This window comes from Kogia breviceps, chromosome 1, assembly GCF_026419965.1.
Source record: "Kogia breviceps isolate mKogBre1 chromosome 1, mKogBre1 haplotype 1, whole genome shotgun sequence".
Lineage (NCBI taxonomy): Eukaryota > Metazoa > Chordata > Mammalia > Artiodactyla > Physeteridae > Kogia > Kogia breviceps.
The window spans coordinates 25,696,623-25,715,826 of record NC_081310.1 but is presented as its reverse complement, the minus strand read 5'-3'; the positions used below and the strand labels follow the sequence as shown (position 1 = coordinate 25,715,826).

Genomic DNA, 19,204 nt, shown 5'->3' with positions numbered 1-19,204 from the left:
TTAAACCATAAAGATAAATCTTAAAGGTCTGGTTTCAACTAATCCTTACACATTTTGTTTCCCCTCAGCGCCAGAGAGTGTAACTCGTCCCTACCCTTTTCTACCATTCCTGCTCCAAACAACCACTTATTTTAAGATGTCAATGGCTGACCCTACCCCAAATTCCACAGGTTCACCCCAGTCTTACCACCGGACCCCAGCCCCTACCCAGACACCTCCCCCTCCTTCCCAATGGTTACGATACCTAATTCGAGTTCTTCAGGTGCAGCCGCTATGCCGTTACACAGCACTGACATAAGATATGACCTTTCGACTCCGTCCTTGGGGACCTCCCGCTGGCCGCGCAGCGTAGGTCCAACCCCAAGAAAGGGGCTCCCGGCTCGGGAACGAAGCCACGGGCAGCACACAGTCCGAAGCGATGCCTCTGACAACTAGAACGATGCTGGGCGGCTGGGCGTGCATCACTCCGCCTCATACTCCTGCCAGCTGCAGGGGACTTGGTCCGGCAACCAGTCCATCCCACCTCACAGGCAAGTCCGTGCCAGCCGGACCTTACGCAGGACCCCGATGACAGGTCCTTGACGGCGGCGGCTGCAGCAAAGCCTAGGCCACCCGCCCCCAGTGCCCATCGCAGCCAACCTAAGACCCCCTAGACTGGACCGCAGAGAAGCGTTTCTATGGAAACCCCCTATGGATCACGTGACGCACTAGGAGGACCAATCGCCTCTTACCTCTGCCCGCGGCACCGCTTTCTGCCCTCCCTCCTGCCCCGCCCCCTCCCGCCCCCGCCTTCTTCGCCCCGCCCCGCCCCTTTCTTGCAGAGAGTCCGCACCTGCGCACTGCGTCCAGCGCGCTCCCTCCCTGGCGCGCTCCCCTTGGAGAGCAGGAGCGGCGTAGGAGGCTCAACAGCGTGAGCCTGAGGAGGAAGGAGCTCGGCCAGCGCGCAGGCCCAGAACCACCGGCGCCGCGGCTGCCCGCGACGCCTTTGAGCGGAAGAGGGAAGTGAAGGCGGCAGTCTGCGGATTCCAGCTGGGCTGGGCTTGCTAAGGTAGGGGCAGCACCGAGAGGAGGCCTTGGCCACCGATCCCGATCGGGATGTCAAAGAACACGGTGTCGTCGGCCCGGTTCCGGAAGGTGGACGTGGATGAGTATGACGAGAACAAGTTCGTGGACGAGGAAGACGGGGGCGACGGGCAGGCCGGGCCCGACGAGGGCGAGGTGGACTCCTGCCTGCGGCAATATCCTTCTGTTCGCCGTCCTCCCCACCCCACCCGACCCGACCCGACCCAGCCCCTCTTCCGGGCCCCCGCTGCGGGCAGGACGTGAGGGCGGCGGGCCCCGGCCGGGGACCGGCTTCGGAGCTGTCCCCAGCACCCCCGTCTCTTTGGGTCCCCGGTTCTGAGAGGTCAGGGGGCGCTCCCATTTCTACCGAGTCGCCCCGAGACCCCAGGGTCCCGCCCTCGGAAAGTTGCCCTTTCGGGCGCGCTGTCTACGCCCCCGATTCCTCAGGTTGCTCCCGGAGTTCTCGCCTCCCGGGAGCCCGCGGTGCCGGCCGCGCCCTCACGGCGCTGGTGCTGGTCAGTCGGTCTGTTGCGGGGCGCTGAAGTTATCCTCCCAGAACCGTATTTACCGGAGTCTCATTAGCACCCGTGTCTGATTGGGAGGAACGGGCATCTTTCTTCAGTGATGTTCTTTTAATTGTGGTGGTAGTTTTGTTTTGGCCCCGTTAAGATAGTTTACTTCATGCCGGGAGAGATGGGGTGGTTTGCAGAATTGAGGCCCCTCTGTCCGTGGCCTTTTTTTTTTAATAAGAGAAAGGGATTTAGCAAAATATAGATTGCACAGAATTTGTTAACCGGGGGAAAGGGAGTGAGTACAAAACTGCCCAGAAGGAAGCTGGGAGCCTTTCACCTGCTAAGCAAAGGACAATAGAAAGAAAACAAGGAATGCATGTAGAGAATCCCTGGAAATATTTTAAATAAACCCCAGTGAATAAAATAGAAGGCGAATCATTTGTACAAAACAGAATCATTTTGTAATGCTGGAATCGTTTCCATTTAGTTAAAATGTGGCTGTCAGTTCCTGGTTGTTGTTTTTGCATATTTAAATATTCATTACTTTGAGGATACATTTGCATCAGATCTCTTTTAGTAAAATGTAAATGTTTCAATAACCAAAGCTGTAGTTTTAGAGATTCTCAATTACTGAATTCACTCATTTCTAATTATTCTTGGGTGTATTCATAAGGTTAGGAAGCCTTGTGAGACTCTTTCCTCATCAGTGTCCTATTAAATTAAATGGGGAAATGTATGAGTGAAAATATTTGGTAGCAGCCATAGCTGGTCTTAGAAGTACCCAAAATACAGCATTAGACATTTATCAACATACAGATGTTTCTTTGATTTCCATGACTTTCCCAATCAGCTGTTGCTGTTTTGCATTATTTAAATACTTAAGTGTTTGAGGTCTTATAAATGAGCCAATCTGCAAAAGGCATGCTTCTCTAGAAGTCCATTAAGCCTTGAAAATAACAGCCTACCACAACCATAGTTTTTTTTGGTCAGACCTTTTTCTTCAGAACATAAGTGGTGAAGATAATTCTGTGTTAAAACATTCTTGGTGATGCATAAATGATGTTTTGGGAGACTTATTTTAGGTGACATGTGATGACTCTTAAATGGTACTGCTGTATCAATATAGTGAATCTTCTTTTTAATCAATTCATCTTAAAATATAAAGATATTGTCTCTTCTACTCTTGTTACAAGAAGAGACAAGCCCCGTTCAGGCACTACAGATGGAGGAACAAGTGAACTCTGTGTGGTTTTCCTTTTAGGGGAATGTCTGTACATTCTGGCGGTCTAATTGGCCTTCTGTTTCTCATACTTGCTAACTCACTGGTGCTTTCAAAGTGAGACTGAATTTAATAGGTGTGGCCTAAGACAGTTTGAATGATCTCTATGAAATATGAGAGAAAATATCCAAAACAGAAAAATTAAGCTGCCACCTAAGGATCATTGAATTATTATATCTTCTGTAATGTCTCTTTTCATCACTATTGAGAGATTGCTAATGTATATCATTCAGATTGCTAGAGTAATCTGCCAGCACTTTCTACCAGCATTTCAGTTAATATAGAATATAATTCTAGTTAAAATTTGGTCTTTATTTTTCCAGTTAGAATCACATAAAAAGATGTATTTTGGTTGAGGATAGGCTATTTTATTTTGGTGCCTAATAATTCTGATATATATTTTAGAATTTTAAAAAATATCTCTCTGTATAATGTTTGCATATGTGTCTTACTGGAAAATGAAAGGTTATCAAGGTGTTCAGTTACTAATTAGAACAAGGATGGGGCTTCCCTGGTGGCGCAGTGGTTGAGAATCCGCCTGCGGATGCAGGGGACATGACACGGGTTCGTGCCCGGGTCCGGGAAGATCCCACATGCCGTGCAGCAGCTGGGCCCGTGAGCCATGGCCGTTGGGCCTGTGCGTCTGGAGCCTGTGCTCCGCAACGGGAGAGGCCACAGCAGTGAGAGGCCCGCGTACCACCAAAAAAAAAAGGAAACAATTTTTGCTTTATTTTTTTAAAATTTAGTGTTCTCTTTTTTTTTCAGTATTTTACCTATGATGGACATCCTTGAAACCAACATGCTGAATTTTCCAGTATTGAACATAGCAATCATACTAATTTTTCCTTCTATGCATAACGTCAACTCTTAAGAACCAGTGGTTCCTGGGAGTTACAGTGCTTTCCTGAAGGCTGCTCTTTTTGCTATCCCCTTAACCTCCATCACAGGAAACATGACAGCTGCCCTACAGGCAGCTCTGAAAAACCCCCCTATCAACACCAAGAGCCAGGCGGTGAAGGTGAGTCACAGACAACACGCTATCTCTGCTGAAATCTTAGCATTCTTACCAAAATCCTCTGAAGTGTCACACAATCAACAAATATTTTAACTGTTTACTATCTTTGACATAGAAGAGCTTACAATGTAGTTTGATAGGTAGAAAATTTATATATGAAAAAATAGCACTCTAATATTGAGTTATGATAATCCTGCATGGTAGACACACTAAGTTCAAACATTGGAGAGATCTGTGTGTTTTTAGAGGAGGCCACTCAGGTTGAATTTAAGCAAAGCCTTGAAGAATAAAACTTTCACAAAGTAAAGAGTTTCTACTTGCTTTTTAAAGATTTTTTTTTTAATTCTACCATTTTCATAGAATTAAATTCTAATATTTAATTCTGTTAAATATTATAGAAAACTCAGAAATGTGGGGGAATAAAAAAGTAATCATCCATAATCCCACCACTGACCCATAGATAATGATTACTTTTTGGTGTTGCTATATGCTTATAGAGTTTTTCTATGAGTGGTTATTTTTTAATGAAAATGGAATTTTATAACCTGCTTTTTCAACTGTATAGCAGCATACATGAACGTCTTTACTTGGCAATAAGTTTGTTTCTGCAATATCTTTTTTAATGGCTGCATATAGATAATGCTGCAGTTTAGTTATATATAATCTTTTGTCATATATTTAGATAATTGACCTTTTTTCTGTCATAAACAGTACTGAAATGAACAATTTTTGGTAAATTCTTAATTGTTTCCTTTGAATAAATTTCTAGAAGTGAATGGCTGGATTTTAGACTGCCCATTTTTTTAAGGCTTTGGTACATACGGTATTGCCAAATTGCCCTTCGGAAAAGTTGTATAATTATATTCCCGTAGCAGTCTTTCAGTAATTCTTAAGAACCTATTTACTTATTTATTGTTTAAAATGAAGTCCAGAGCATTGACCCCACTGTCCATAGCTATTCATACATCCTAGGAGACCCAAGAATCTCCTTAGTTGAATACTAGTAAGTAATAACTTAGGTAAATGCATAATAATTATCTAGGCCACATAATCTTTTATAAGGGGAAATATTTCCTTGGTTTTTAAAAGTGAGTAATGTCATTGAAATTTCAGTTTTACCACCTTCTGCTTTTATATGGGTGGTTTTTTATCATAGCTTTGGATGGGAGGTTATCGCTCTGGGTGCAAGGATATTTTTCTCAATAGGGTAATTGCATAGTCTTTAAACTGAAGTTAACAACAGGTGGTAGAAACATACTGTAAAATCTGACCAGTTGGAATGCTGAAGGTATCACTTTGTGTTGAATAGAAAGAGAAACGTTGAGAGGGGAAATGAAGTGTTCCCTGTGCTTGGCTTGAAGGGTAAAAAAATAACCTTGCTGTTGGAGCAGCCTTTTATCAAAGAAAAAAGATCATTATGAATGAAGATCACTATATCATATCTAAAGTGACTATAGATATGAAACAAAATAAGTTTTAAAAACTTAAATTTTTGTTTATTAATAACTTATTTCTGAAGGATGGTTGATGGTAGAACTGCAATTTAGTTTCCTCTTTTTTTGTTTTGTATTTTTTTTAAGATCAAGAAGTGAAATGTATTGATTTAATAAATTGATAATAATTGATAATAATAAATTTAATAAATTGATAATAAATTGATAAATTTAATAAATTGATAATAAATTGATAACATCTGTCTGTAAGCAAATCCTTTCGCCTCTACCCTCAAATATATAAAGAATCTGTCCACTTCTGACCACCTTCGCTGCTACCATGCTAGCCAAAACCAGCCTGTCTTATTGCAGTAACTTCCAAACTGGTCTCCCTGCTTCTGCATCTGCCTTGTCTCCTGCTCTCCCCGCCCTCCTCCAACCCCACCGCCCCCGGCTGTTCTCAACATGGCAGCCAACTGGGCCTGTTAAAGTGTAAGTCAGATTATATCCCTGTCCTTCTCAGAACCTCCCAGTATCTTCTCATCTCTCTGACAGGAAGCCAAAGTCCTCACAAGGGCCTGCAGGGCTTACGTGCTCTGCCTTCCCACTACCTGTCTGACTTCCTGTCCTCCACTCTGCTCCAGCCACCTTGGGTCTTCTTGCTATTCCTTGAGCACGCTGAACACACACTAACAGCAGTTATCCTTTTCTCTGTCTGAAAGACTTTCCTCAAGTATGCCACAAGTTTCCTCTTTCCTTCAGGTCTTTACTCAGATGTCACATTCTCAGTGTGGCCTTTCTAAAACTGAAACCCCACACACAAAAATGAGTCTAAATGATGTTACTTATTTACCCTCAGGATCGAGCAGGCAGCATTGTCTTGAAGGTGCTCATCTCTTTTAAAGCTAATGATATTGAAAAGGCAGTTCAATCCCTGGACAAGAATGGTGTGGATCTCCTAATGAAGTATATTTATAAAGGCTTTGAGAGCCCCTCTGACAATAGCAGTGCTGTCTTATTGCAGTGGCATGAAAAGGTAAGTGATGAATTATACACTTCTGTGACTGATTCCTTGGTAATAGAGAATAACAATGACAACCTCTCACCTAAATAACTATTTTGACTTTTTGATTATACATCTTTGCTATTACAAATAAATGCATGAAAATGAAAGTTTAGATTTATGCTTACTAGCCTTGGTCTTAAGAGACACTGATATGTAACACTTAAGTTTATTCAGTAATGATTATTGTTTATTAAACACAATCTTGAACTTCGAACTAAATAAAAACTTTGAAAAAAAAAAAAAAGTAATAAAATCAAGAATTCTTTAACAATGGCCAAAAGGTGGAAACAACCCAAGTGCCCATCAACAGATGAACAGATAAACAAAATGTGACACGTACATAAAATGGAATATTATTTGACCAAAAAAAAGGAAGTTCTGGTACATGTTACAGCATGAATGAACCATGAAAACATTATGCAAAGTGAACTATGCCAGATACAAAAGGACAAATACTGTGTGATTCCACTTATATGAAATATCTAGAATAGACAAATTCATAGAGACTAGAAGTAGATTAGAGATTACCAGGGGCTGGGGAGAAGGGAGACTAGAGTGTTATTGCTTAATGGGTACAGAGTTTCTATTTGGAGAGCTGAAAAAGTATTGTAAATAGATAGCAGTGATGGCTGTACAATATTTTGAATTTACTTAATGCCACTGAATTTTACATTTAAAGATGGCTAATGTGGCAAATTTTATGTTATATTTTACCACCGTTTAAAAAAATGAAATCGGAGGTAGGATCAAGAATTCTTACATTTTTTTCTTTTTCTCTTTTCATGCATTTTGTTTTGCAATGTAAGCAGATGCTGGTATACTATCCGCCCCCCTCCCCCCAAAAAAAAAATGGCTAAGGGGAATTTTTAGCTTCAGGTAAAAAGTTGGTAAGGTAATCTTTAATACCTAACTCTTATATTATATTGGTATAAATAAAAGCAGTGTAACATTCAAATAGAACCAACCACAGGTAAGGTGTATATTCGCTAACATCTTACAGTTACCAAAACTCAGTTTTTCAGAAGCTATTATCTGGGTATCTGAGTAAAAACACACACGTAAGGTATGAATAGGTAGCAAAACTTGCTGTTTTACCTGGATCAAGTCACTTTATTCCTCATACACTATCACATATAAAGAGCTAACATTTATGGATAGGATTATCATACCTCCCAGTTTTCCCAGGACAGCCCCAGTTTATGCCTCTTGTCCCAGCATAATTATGAATAGTTCCCTTTTACTCTACAGTGTATCAATTTGGAGAATAACTGATATAGTCATCCTATTCATGGAATACTTTTTATTCACCAGCTGCTGTACTTTTAGTTTTATGGTTCATGTGATCCTTACAACAGCTCTATGAGATATATAAATATCTTCATCATCCTCAATTTACAGATGAAGAGCCAGCATTTAAACCTATCAGCCTAGTCTCAGTATAGTTTCAGGATCATAGCAAACAGACTGAGCAGTGACTGTATTCCAAGCACTTTATAAATATTAACTCATTTAATCCTTATAAAAATGCTAAGACGGAATGCTTGCTGTTCCCTTTAGTAGACTGGAAAACTGAGGCATGTGTTAAGTCTTCATTTCTTCCTAACAGTCACCAGCTTTTGACAGCCTTTCCTCCTACATACTTCTCAGATCATCCACTCAACCATCTCTAACATTTGGTTGCTATAGTTTCCTAAACTGGTCTCTTGGCTACCAGTTTTGCCTCCCTCAAATCTGTTCTCTACCCAGTTGCCAGAATGCTGTCTCTAACTTCCAGATCTACCCTTGTGAATCACCTGCAGAATCAAGTCCAAGTTCCCAGGTCGAGCCTCATCTTCCATGTTGTTCTTCCCCTTATGTTCCAGCAGTAAGCATAATAATGTGTTCTCACTGAACACACCATAATGTTTCACACCTCTAAGCCTTTGCTTATGATTTTCTCTCTGCCCCAGTGCCTCTTTAACCTTTATGTCAGTCTGTCACCTACTTATCCATTTAATGTATCGTTTTCTCCAGGAAGCCTTCCCTCACCATTTCACATTCCTCTATGCCCTCAGGTTGGGTAGATGCCCCTCCTTGTGCTTTTATAGCACCCAAAGCATAGCTCTGTCATTTTTATATTATATTATATTTAAATGATCTGTTTATATGTCTGTCTCTTCTCAGTAGACTCGAATGCTGTATTTGTTCACTTTTGTACCCCCAGCATCTAGCACAGTACCCAGTACACAAAGGTATTCAGTAAGTGTTTCCAACCACAAGTAAACCAGAGCTTCACATTCCTAATTCTTAGTCATGACTTCCAATTTTCCAAGGCAAAGTCAAAGTTCCTAAGCTCTTAGCTATTAAGTAGTATTTTCTTAGCTTGTGAAAAGAAAAATCTGACAAAGTGACTAGTCTAAACGGAACTTAAAATGGTTGATCCCAGTTTGAATTTCTTCCTGACCCTGCTCAGAGCAGAACGAATGTCCTAAATTTGTATCTGAGCACCTGTTTGCGGCAAAAACATCATGCTGCAGATCTTTAAGAACATATTATTATTTGAAAACAACACACTAGAATGTAAACTAGGATCTCACTAGAATGTAAGCACCTGAGGGTAGGGACTCTGAAGGTTTTTTTATTTTTTAATTACTGTATCCCCATTGCTAAGAACAGTGCCTGGCCCATAATAGGTGCTCAAGAAATACTTGTGAAAATTAGTGAATCCAAAATCAATTGCTGCACACATTCTTCCTTTAAGAAAAATGTTTTTGGAAGCAACCTAAGTGTCCACTGACAGATGAATGGATAAAGAAGATGTGGCACATGTATACAATGGAATATTACTCAGCCATAAAAAGAAACGAAATTGAGTTATTTGTAGCGAGGTGGATGGACCTAGAGACTGTCATACAGAGTGAAGTAAGTCAAAAAGAGAAAAACAAATACCGTATGCTAACACATATATATGGAATCTTAAAAAAAAAAGGTTCTGAAGAACCTAGGGGCAGGACAGGAATAAAGATGCAGACATAGAGAATGGACTTGAGGACACAGGGAGGGGGAAGGGGAAGCTGGGATGAAGTGAGAGAGTGGCATGGACATGTATACACTACCAAATGTAAAATAGATAGCTAGTGGGAAGCAGCCGCATAGCACAGGGAGATCAGCTCGGTGCTTTGTGACCCCCTAGAGGGGTGGGATAGGGAGGCTGGGAGGGAGATGCAAGAGGGAGGAGATATGGGGATATATGTATACATATAGCTGATTCACTTTGTTATACAGCAGAAACTAACCATTGTAAAGCAATTATACTCCAATAAAGTTGTTAGAAAAATAAAAGAAAAATGTTTTGCTTGTGTGAGAATTGAGTCTTTATGATTCTGCCAACATTGACCCTTTGGTTTGTGTTTAGGCACTTGCTGCTGGAGGAGTGGGGTCCATTGTTCGAGTCTTGACTGCAAGGAAAACTGTGTAGTCCGGCGGGAATGGATATCTCCCATGGGTGGGAGTTGCTGGTACAAAGACCAAAACAACCAAATGCCACCGCCGCCCTTTGGGCAGCATCTGTTTCTCTCAGCTTTGCCTTCTTGTTTCCTTTTCATATCTATAAAGAATAAAATTACATATCAGTTTTTCTTTAATGAAATTGGGATAAAGTAAAAGAAATGTTTCAACAGGAATGTCTCATTCGCTCAAAATGATTTTAGTGATGTGTATACCAATCTGTACATAGGGTAATTTACATTCAAGTTTAATTGTGCAATTGTTAACCCCTATTGGCTGGTGTGGGGGGTATTTTTGTTGTTTGGTTTTTGGGAGTGGTGTTTTGGTTTTGTTTTCGACTAATAGTGAGAAATTTAATCAGAAGTTGAGGCCAGTTTCCTAACGCATTGCTAGCCAGGAAATGATCTTTATAAAAAATGTTTGAGAGACTGGCAGCTATTAACATTGCAAAACTGGACTATACTTCCCTTATTTAAATGAAATGTGTTTCTGGAACAAATGGTGGCTGAACACCACAACCAAGTTCCAACTCTGTTTCTGCTTTGCCTCCAGATTATGTGAGTTGAAGTACGCTTCTTCCTCTCAGCCTCCAGTAATCATGGCCTCTTGATTTCTTTGTGGTCACCCAGGGTACAGAGCAAGGAATCTTGCTCTACACAAATGTATCTGTAAAATGCCAGACCCTGTTTGGCATGAGCATAAAACTTTTTTCTAATAATATGGCCCTATTTGGGGAAACTACTCCAAATCAGGAAGGAGGTAGAAACTATGATGTAGTTGAAACTCTGGGCAGCCTCTGAATGAAATGCTATTTTCTTTAGAATTTTAGTAGCTGCCTTCGACATTATGAGGTATATAACTAGTATTTAATATGTCCTATAAATGTCTTCAGTGTTTTTCAGGGTAATTATTGGGATCTCAAAAGATTTGGTTAGGATCCAAACACATATACATTCTGTATTTTAGCTCAGTGTTTTTTAAAAAAAAGAAAATGCCACACTTCAGAAAGTGTTCACTTTGTTGAACAAACCAAATCGGTTCTCAAAAAATGACCGGTGCTTATGAAAAAGTAATTATTCAGTAGCTCTAAAACAGATCACCTGAATGCTTATGACCATGAGGGAAATCAGACTGTATCTAGTATTTACATTAGACACCAGTGTCATAATCACTGACTTGTGTGAAAACTGGTGCAGAAATTCTGTAAACTCTTTGCTGTTTTTGATACCTGCTTTTTGTTCTGTTTTGTAAAACTGATAAACTTCGGAAAATAAAATGTCAGTGTTGAGTAATTTATTTTTCTCTTACTTTAATACTTACGAATGCAGAGTTAATGAAGAAGAAAGAGTTCCTGTTTTACCATCAGGTTATCATACTCTTTGACAACTAATTTTGTGTAGAAGGTTTATAAAACTACTCTATTCAAATATAAGGTAGTAGAGAAGAGGAGAGAGTCATTAATAAATATTAATAATGAAGCCTCTGCAGTGGTTCCCTAGCCCTCTGGATGTCCGCTGAACACCTGTAGTGTCACTGCTCAGAGACCTAGACTAGATTGTGCAGATTAGTCCAGCAGCTGCAGTCGCTTACTCCCAGCTTCTGAACTCTTTCTTACACCTCACATCTGCTGTCCTTACCTACTCAAGGCAACCTCTGATTGCCTTCCCACCGCACCTGGCTAGATTCCCACTTTAAAGCTTTAGAAACCTGCAGGCAATTCAGGGGACTATGAGTAAGAAAAGCTAAGCTATAGGTATTAGAGGTGGTCAAATAGGTATAACCACATACAAACTTTAAAATGAAAACAGAAGTGATATTGCAGTACTTTTTCATAAAATCCTGCTTAACATCACTTTCATGACCATAGTGTTGGGGAAACTTCCGGAGTTCCGTATTTTATAGTCACAAGAATGGGTGTATTCGAAATTTGCCAACAGCTTTACTCAACGGAGATCATTAAAATATGTAACAGAACAACACAGGGGCTGAGTCAGAACGGACACCAGCTGGAAACAAGTGGCTCAACCGATGCATCTCGGCTAAAGGTCAGCCCAGGTGATACTAACTGTGACACAGCACCGTCGTGGTGGAGAGAGCGGGTATAGTCAGCGTGAATAGTGGAAAAAAAGATGTAAATGCTAGGGGACACTCTGGGCACCCAGTCCCTTCTACTTGAATCTCAGTGGTTTGTTTTTAACTATTTCTGTGTGTTTTGTTTTTGCCACTTTTAAAGGAGAAAATAATGGCACACGTACCCTTTGTTGGTCATTCCATAACAGTACCGTTTAGGTAACTTATCGAATGTCATACTTGATACTTGATAGTAAGTATGTTGATGTGTTACAGAATTCCATCAACACACAGGTGAAATTCATCTGTCGATGGGACAAATTAACTGAATGTTTTTTAAGTATGAACTGTGTTCCCCATGATCACAAAGGACATAGTGGAAAAGTAACGATCTTGCTCACAAGTTGCTTTCAGCCTAATTGCGAAGTAATTAGCATTTGTAAGTGCAGTTAATCAGTGTTGAGGCAGTAATTAGCAAGATCAGGGTGGACTGGAATAAACCGAGACAGATCAGTCAGAGCTAGGTCATGCACAGGCAGAAGGGGCAGGTCCAGCTGAAATGGACAGAGTAAAAAGAAGAGAAAGTCGAAGTAGGTTTAATTGTCACTGTCCTTATGGTTTTTTTTTTTTTTTTTTTTTTTTGCGGTATGCGGGCCTCTCACTGTTGTGGCCTCTCCCGTTGCGGAACACAGGCTCCGGACGCGCAGGCCTAGCGGCCATGGCTCACGGGCTTAGTTGCTCCGCGGCATGTGGGATCTTCCCGGACCAGGGCACGAACCCGTGTCTCCTACATCGGCAGGCGGATTCTCAACCACTGCGCCACCAGGGAAGCCCTGTCCTTATGGTTTTAATGTTTTTAACAAAGTTATAGGCAGTGAAATTTATTAAGAGGATTAGGTTGTGGTAAAGTATCTCCAAAGGACGTTGAAGAAAGTCATGAGCTTTTTGATAAAAATTTTTAGCTTAAAAAGACATTGATGGTCACTGAGTCTCACCCCTTTTACAGTAGTAAAAGAATGGGAAATTTAAATTTTATAAGAAAGAAAGTAATGAAGAGCTTCACTTATAAAAAAAATAGATATGAATAATTTTATCTTTTAAGTATTTTTGATCATTTCTTAAAACATCAGTTATGTTCAGTGTTCATTTAAAAGTAGTCTGGGGCTTCCCTGGTGGTGCAGTGGTTGAGAGTCGGCCTGCCGATGCAGGGGACATGGGTTCGTGCCCCGGTCCGGGAAGATCCCACGTGCCGCGGAGCGGCTGGGCCCGTGAGCCATGGCCGCTGAGCCTGTGCATCTGGAGCCTGTGCTATGCAATGGGAGAGGCCACAACAGTGAGAGGGCCCGAGTACCACAAAAAAATAAAAATAAATAAAAATAAATTGAGAAAAAATAAAAGTACTCTGAAACATTGAAACAATATCAGGAGCCCTGCATAGGTCCATGTGGCCCAGCGTTACCCAAGCTTGTGAAATGTATGAAATATAACACAAATAGATATAACACAAATAGCAGGAAACCAAAGGCATAGTACCCCCAGCGTGTGGTAATAACAATGGCTTTTGATTTCCGAAACAAGATTCTGAATGAGAGTAGGTGGACTAAAACACAAAAGCCACCCTTTATTGAGTACTTAACTATGTGTCAGTCCCATCATACTTTATCTTCAGAACTGAAACTTAGAGAATATATATAAGACACAGTTTGCAGGAAATGAATTCCAACTCACATCTGCCTGACTCCAAGGTTGTACCACACTTGTTTCTCAACTCTGGGGCTTGGGGAACACAGGTGTTTCCAGGACAGATGAGCATTGGGCTTTCTCTAGGAATCTCTAATCTTGATGCTTGGGCGTTACTCTTGAGAGGTAAAATCCACTCCGGAGCCCTTAAACGAAGCAAAAGTTGACAAGCAGAGAAGTCAAAAGAAAGATTTGGAGAAGTGCTGCTACACTAGAGGCATACTCAGCAGCACACAAAGCGTAGCGTTGCTACTTTTATATCGTGAGTTTTACTTGCCTTTTGATGATTTCTAAAGTGTAAGGTAGAGGCCAATTCCCAAAACATACATAACTACACAAGAAAAAATTGACTGAGCTTTGGGTTTCTCAAAGCATGCAGTTTCTCTCGCGTCTTGAGCTTTACCCAGTATTTTTAATAGGTTCGTTCCTCTTTTCCATGTTTTCATAGATGATGTCTTTTAACTAATGAAGTTCTGTTTTCATTAGTTCTGTCATAATTCCATTTAGCAAGAACCAGAGCTGCAATGTCTCATTTCATTAGCCAAGTTAAAGAGTTTATTGGTCATAGGGCTTCCCTGGTGGCGCAGTGGTTGAGAGTCCGCCTGCCGATGCAGGGGACGCGGGTTCGTGCCCCGGTCCGGGAAGATCCCACACGCCGCGGGGCAGCTGGGCCCGTGAGCCGTGGCCACTGAGCCTGCGCGTCCGGAGCCTGTGCTCCGCAAAGGGAGAGGCCGCAACAGTGAGAGGCCCGCCTACCGCAAAAAAAAAAAAAAAAAAAGAGTTTATTGGTCATAAACTAAAAATTATTTGCTTAATTGATCCTAAGAATCGCTTTGGCCACCTTCAATGTAATTGCCTGTTGTTCCATTTTGGAGGTACCCCAAATCGGAAGCTTATTTCTGTCCACGCTTCTGGAGTGCCCTCACATTCCAGTTGCAAAGCCAGTTGAAGATGAGTTTTGAGGGGAGATCCTGGGAAATGGGAAATTCCTGAGATAACTCTGGGCGTGAGGAAATCGGGATCAAAATCACAGACTGCATGGATACGGAACCAACCCACCATTCACCAGGCACCAACCCAACAGCAAATATTTGACTGTGCTTCTCGTGCATGGCGCCATCACATGCTGGCCAGCCTTGGGTTGGGTTTGGATAAATTCTAACCTGCTGTTGTCTTCCTCCACCCTTCCCACTTCTTGTTTTCCTTTCCTTTCCCTAATTCTTCTCTTCTCTATTTTATTTTTCTCTTTCTTCAGTCCCTGCATCTACTGCCTTCCTTCCCTCTCTTTCCTCTCTCTACCCTCCTGCCTCATTTTTCCAATTAGTTTATCTTACGTTCATGCTCAGGCACTCAGAATCATTTCTACTAATTAAATATGTAGTTCTCAGGCAGATTAAGTACTGCCCTCCCACAGTTCCCCATAACTCAAAATATTTGAAGTGCTTATTTCTAAACTGCAAAAATGCTGATTTTTATTTCCATAGATTGCTTTGGCCAGCAATTGAGCATATAACCCGAAATCTAGGACCAATTTTTAAATACGTAATTTTCCCTTTCGAGTTACAAATAACTTAACCTTATAGACAAAAAGAGTACAAAAGAGCACCGAAGTGATTGGGCATGGGAAGGTAAGCCCAACTAAAAAACAAGTGAAATGAGCTCAGAACATTTTGGAAACGAGCGCTCTAAAAGAAGCCTTCTTTTGTCCGTATTCCTGCCATGGATTTTTGCGCCCCCGCCTCTCCACCTCAGCCCAACATCACTGAGAGAATAGGTGAAAACCCCAGCATTAAAATGTTCTGTGTACTAAAATGCGGTTGCCACTTATACCAGCCAGTCAAGCTACAGAAGCCTGGGACGCACAGAAATACAGCATCTCATCGGCCTCGAGGTGGCGCTACTTCCCCACATTGATGAACCACAAGCACCAGAGGCCTCAGAGTTCACGCTTACATTTCCGTTTTCCTTCATCATTTATGCTACTTGGATGTTTAAAGAGAATAAACATAAATTATCTATGTTTTCATCTCTCTCACTATGAGACTGTTGCCTAAAGGCCGGATACATGAAATACAAATTGAATGGTATGTGACTCACCTACTGAATTCCACAGTCCAGCTTTCTAAGACTTAACACATTTTCCAGCCCAGCATTTAGCTAACGTTCCCCCAGGACACCCTCTTGACCTTCCTATGAGTCTTCCAGAAGACTCTATGGCCTTCCTGGAGTCATAGTAGCCATGTCTTACTCATTCTCCACAATCCCTTGACATAGTTGATGCTCGGCAGACATCTATTAGTTGCATAATATTGATTGAACCAAATCATCTGAGTAAGATATCCCCAAGTTCTATGGACAGGTCCTAGGATGCCTGAATAGGAAAGCATATTAGAAGCAAAAATTTGAGAGCTATGCAGAGAGTAAGATCCTCCTTAGGTTCAAATAGCCTAGATCCAATCAACTTTAGTCACAAATTCAATTCACTTCAATGTGGACATTTAGGCAGAAAATTTATCAGCCTTAGGTGGAAATTAGAGCCATGATGGGTAACATGTGCAGCCGTTATCATGTGTGGCTCTGCAAGTTACCAGAGAAAGGGACCGAAGGACAGAATTCCAGGTCACATCTGACTGCCAGTGGCCTCAAGGGAATTTACAATGGACCAGCTTTCATTATGCTGTGGCATCACCTTCTAAGATCGGAGCTGTGTCCCAATACTTTTTGTTTTCCTTAAAGGTAAAAATTATTAAATAGTATCCATGAACTTATAACCACCTTTCCTGACTCTATTTATACTTAAGATTTTCCAATCATGTCAACTCTTAGGGTCATGAATGCTGTAAATGGACAATGCTGCTGAATAGCACGATGCCTCCTTTTGTTTATCCAAAAATTGAACCAAGATTCTAGAAGTACCTCTAAATTAAGCTTTTCTTCTATTTGATGACTCGGTTAAAAGTCAGTGTATTTTATCTTTTTTAAAATTTTAATTTACTTATTGATTTTCAAATAAATTTGTTTGTATTGTTCAATATCCAAAAGGCAGAAAAGATGTACTATGGTTATTTTCCCCTCCCCCCCAGTTCCCCTTTTAACAATCAACTAATATTACTAAATTCTTGGGCATCCTTACAGATACAGTATATGCATTTATAAGCAAATGCCTATATATTTCGCCCTTTGTTTATATAAATACTAGCATACTATAATTAGTGTTCTGCACCTTGCTTTTTCGTTAAGTATACTTTGGCAATAATTTCCTGTCAGTACCTAAAGAACTCCCTTATTCTCTTTTATAACTGTGTAATATTCTATTGTATAAATAAATGTACCATAAGTTACCTAACCATTTCCCTACTGATTTAGGTGGTTTCTGATCTTTTGTAATTATAAATGATGTTACGATGAATTAACGTTGAACAACATTGCATAAACCATTTTACATATGTTCAAACCTATTTATAGATAAATTTCTAAAAGTGAAATTTTAGGTCCAAGGGTATGTATTTATAATTTTGATAGATTGCCTTCCTTAGAACGCCAATTACACTTCCTCTGGTGATGTAGGAGAACGTTTGTTCCCCTCCGCCCATCTTCCCTATGTGTTTGTATTCAGACATTTCTATCTTTGCAAATCTCATAGGTTAAAAAAAATTGATATCGGGCTTCCCTGGTGGCGCAGTGGTTGAGAGTCCGCCTGCCGATGCAGGGGACACGGGTTCATGCCCCGGTCCGGGAGGATCCCACGTGCCGCGGAGCGGCTGGGCCCGTGAGCCATGGCCGCTGAGCCTGCGCGTCCGGAGCCTGTGCTCCGCAACGGGAGAGGCCACAACAGTGAGAGGCCCACGTATCGCAAAAAAAAAAAAAAAAGGAGAGAGACCATTTGGATGGGTACCAATAAGAGAGACGCTGAAGGCCACGTAACCCAGAAGTAGCTAGTTTCAAAAGGGAGGGAATGACAGACGCCTAGAAAAGTTTGGAAATTTCAGAGTAGGGAAACTTGAGTAGATTTAAACTTGAAGTGTTTGAGTATGCCTGGAACTGAATGAGATTATGTTTTCTGCCACTAGAAGAAAAAGAGAGCTAAAAATAACAAGTTTGGAAAAATACAGACTTTTTTGGCATATCTCTATTGGTGGGAAAATGAATATTTGCCACAAAAGTACAGTTTTTTGGAGTGGATGTTTTTGCCTGTCTTCTGCATCACCCTTATCGCAAAGATGCATTTTCCAAGCCTGGAAATCACATATGTGCCCTAACTAGGACAGATAAGAAGAGAAAAGGAAAGGGAAAAAAAAAAGAAAAAAGAAAGAATAGTTACAGCTCAGCTCTTATCCTCTGGAGATTTTCATCCAGAATGTCAGCTCAGACACCGAATGGGAAAATAGAAGGCACTAGATTTCCCTTCAACCCTTGCCAAGAAATATGTTTCCCAGGCCCCGGTGCCCAGGCCTGCCAGACCAAATTAGGAAAAGAGAACCACATGACAATGAACCTCATTTCACAGCCCCTTTTACTTCCTCATTCCTGAATATGACTCAAGAGACACCCAGGAACTGGGTGAGGGAGAAAGGGTTCGGGTTATTGAGAACTGCCTGATGGCCAGCTATGGGTCAAACAAAAAGAGATACTATGAATAAGGGCTTCTGCAGCCTGGATCCATCACCTGGACACGTCGACCCCTCTCCCCCTCCTCTCCCCACATCCCAGCCTAACACCGGCCTCCAATAGAAGTGGAAACATCCCTCTGATTCACTCTTGACATAGGGGTTTCAGTCCTAAGAGTTAAACTGGAGGACCAGTTGGCTAAAGGTCACAGGTGGGCCTTTTTTCAAGTTCACAGGGAGCAAATGAACCTAAGATTCGATGGTGTTATCTCCCCAAATGGGTTCTTGGTGAACAGAAGCATGGAGTAACCAGCTGAAGTGCAGAAACCCCACCTTGGGTGCTTAAATGGTTGGGAAATAGTTTCTGAAGCTAGAGCAATCATGATAGCCAATCAAACACTGGCTCGAGATTTTGCAAACCGGGCCCAGAGGAATCATTTGAGGTTTAGGACAGGTGTTGTAGTTTCACACGTAATAAAAAGCAGAGTATCTTATGGAAAGCCAGGTGGCTGAAAGACAGCCAAGAGAGAAACTGGAATTCCTTTTGTTCATGGAAGATGGCGCGTCAGAACAACCAATCTACTGAAATACTTGAATTCTGGAGGAAAGAAGAATTAATTTGAATACATTTGTTCAAAGACCTAAGAACTTAAGCATAAGCCATTTCCATCTTCTGGGAATGGCTTCCAGCCCACACACCATAGAGCATATTTTCAGCTGAACTGGTATTGTCCCTGTTGTTTTACTCTGGCTCTTCTTATCAGCCCCAATCACATGTAGGGTTTTTTAGGGCGAGGACCTTAAGCCAGACTTTGCTTAAGAGGGCACTAGCGTATGCAGATCGGGACTTTGTAATTATTCCAGGACTTACCTAAGCTTGATATCAACCTTGGATTTCAATTCTCCATTTCTTTTTCACAGTTAAAACGACAAG

General features: G+C 41.4%; 2 protein-coding genes across 3 annotated transcripts in view; one reads left to right on the top strand and one right to left on the bottom strand.

The window, feature by feature from the left end:
* Positions 1 to 759, bottom strand: part of RGL1 (ral guanine nucleotide dissociation stimulator like 1) — a 281,220-nt gene extending 280,461 nt beyond the window's left edge. Inside the window, exon 1 of one of the 2 annotated variants that reach the window (XM_067029293.1) lies at positions 245 to 759. The gene's annotated coding sequence lies outside the window, so the exon portion shown is untranslated. The remainder of the gene's footprint in view (positions 1 to 244) is intronic. The other variant, XM_067029307.1, reaches the window with a different exon arrangement.
* Positions 760 to 874: 115 nt separating this feature from the next.
* On the top strand, positions 875 to 11,129 carry ARPC5 (actin related protein 2/3 complex subunit 5). Its single transcript, XM_059074987.2, has 4 exons — positions 875 to 1,239; positions 3,800 to 3,871; positions 6,161 to 6,337; positions 9,762 to 11,129. Exons 1-4 carry the CDS (start codon positions 1,096 to 1,098, stop codon positions 9,822 to 9,824), a joined length of 456 nt encoding a protein of 151 aa, XP_058930970.1. The 5' UTR covers positions 875 to 1,095; the 3' UTR covers positions 9,825 to 11,129.
* The last annotated feature ends 8,075 nt before the right edge of the window (positions 11,130 to 19,204 follow it).

Excerpts from the sequence above, each read along its gene's own strand:
- ARPC5 (XM_059074987.2), top strand. The coding sequence starts at position 1,096 with ATGTCAAAGAACACGGTGTCGTCGGCCCGGTTCCGGAAGGTGGACGTG. Across the intron at positions 1,240-3,799 it reads TGGACTCCTGCCTGCGGCAA|GGAAACATGACAGCTGCCCT; the intron begins TATCCTTCTGTT and ends ACCTCCATCACA. Across the intron at positions 6,338-9,761 it reads TATTGCAGTGGCATGAAAAG|GCACTTGCTGCTGGAGGAGT; the intron begins GTAAGTGATGAA and ends GTTTGTGTTTAG.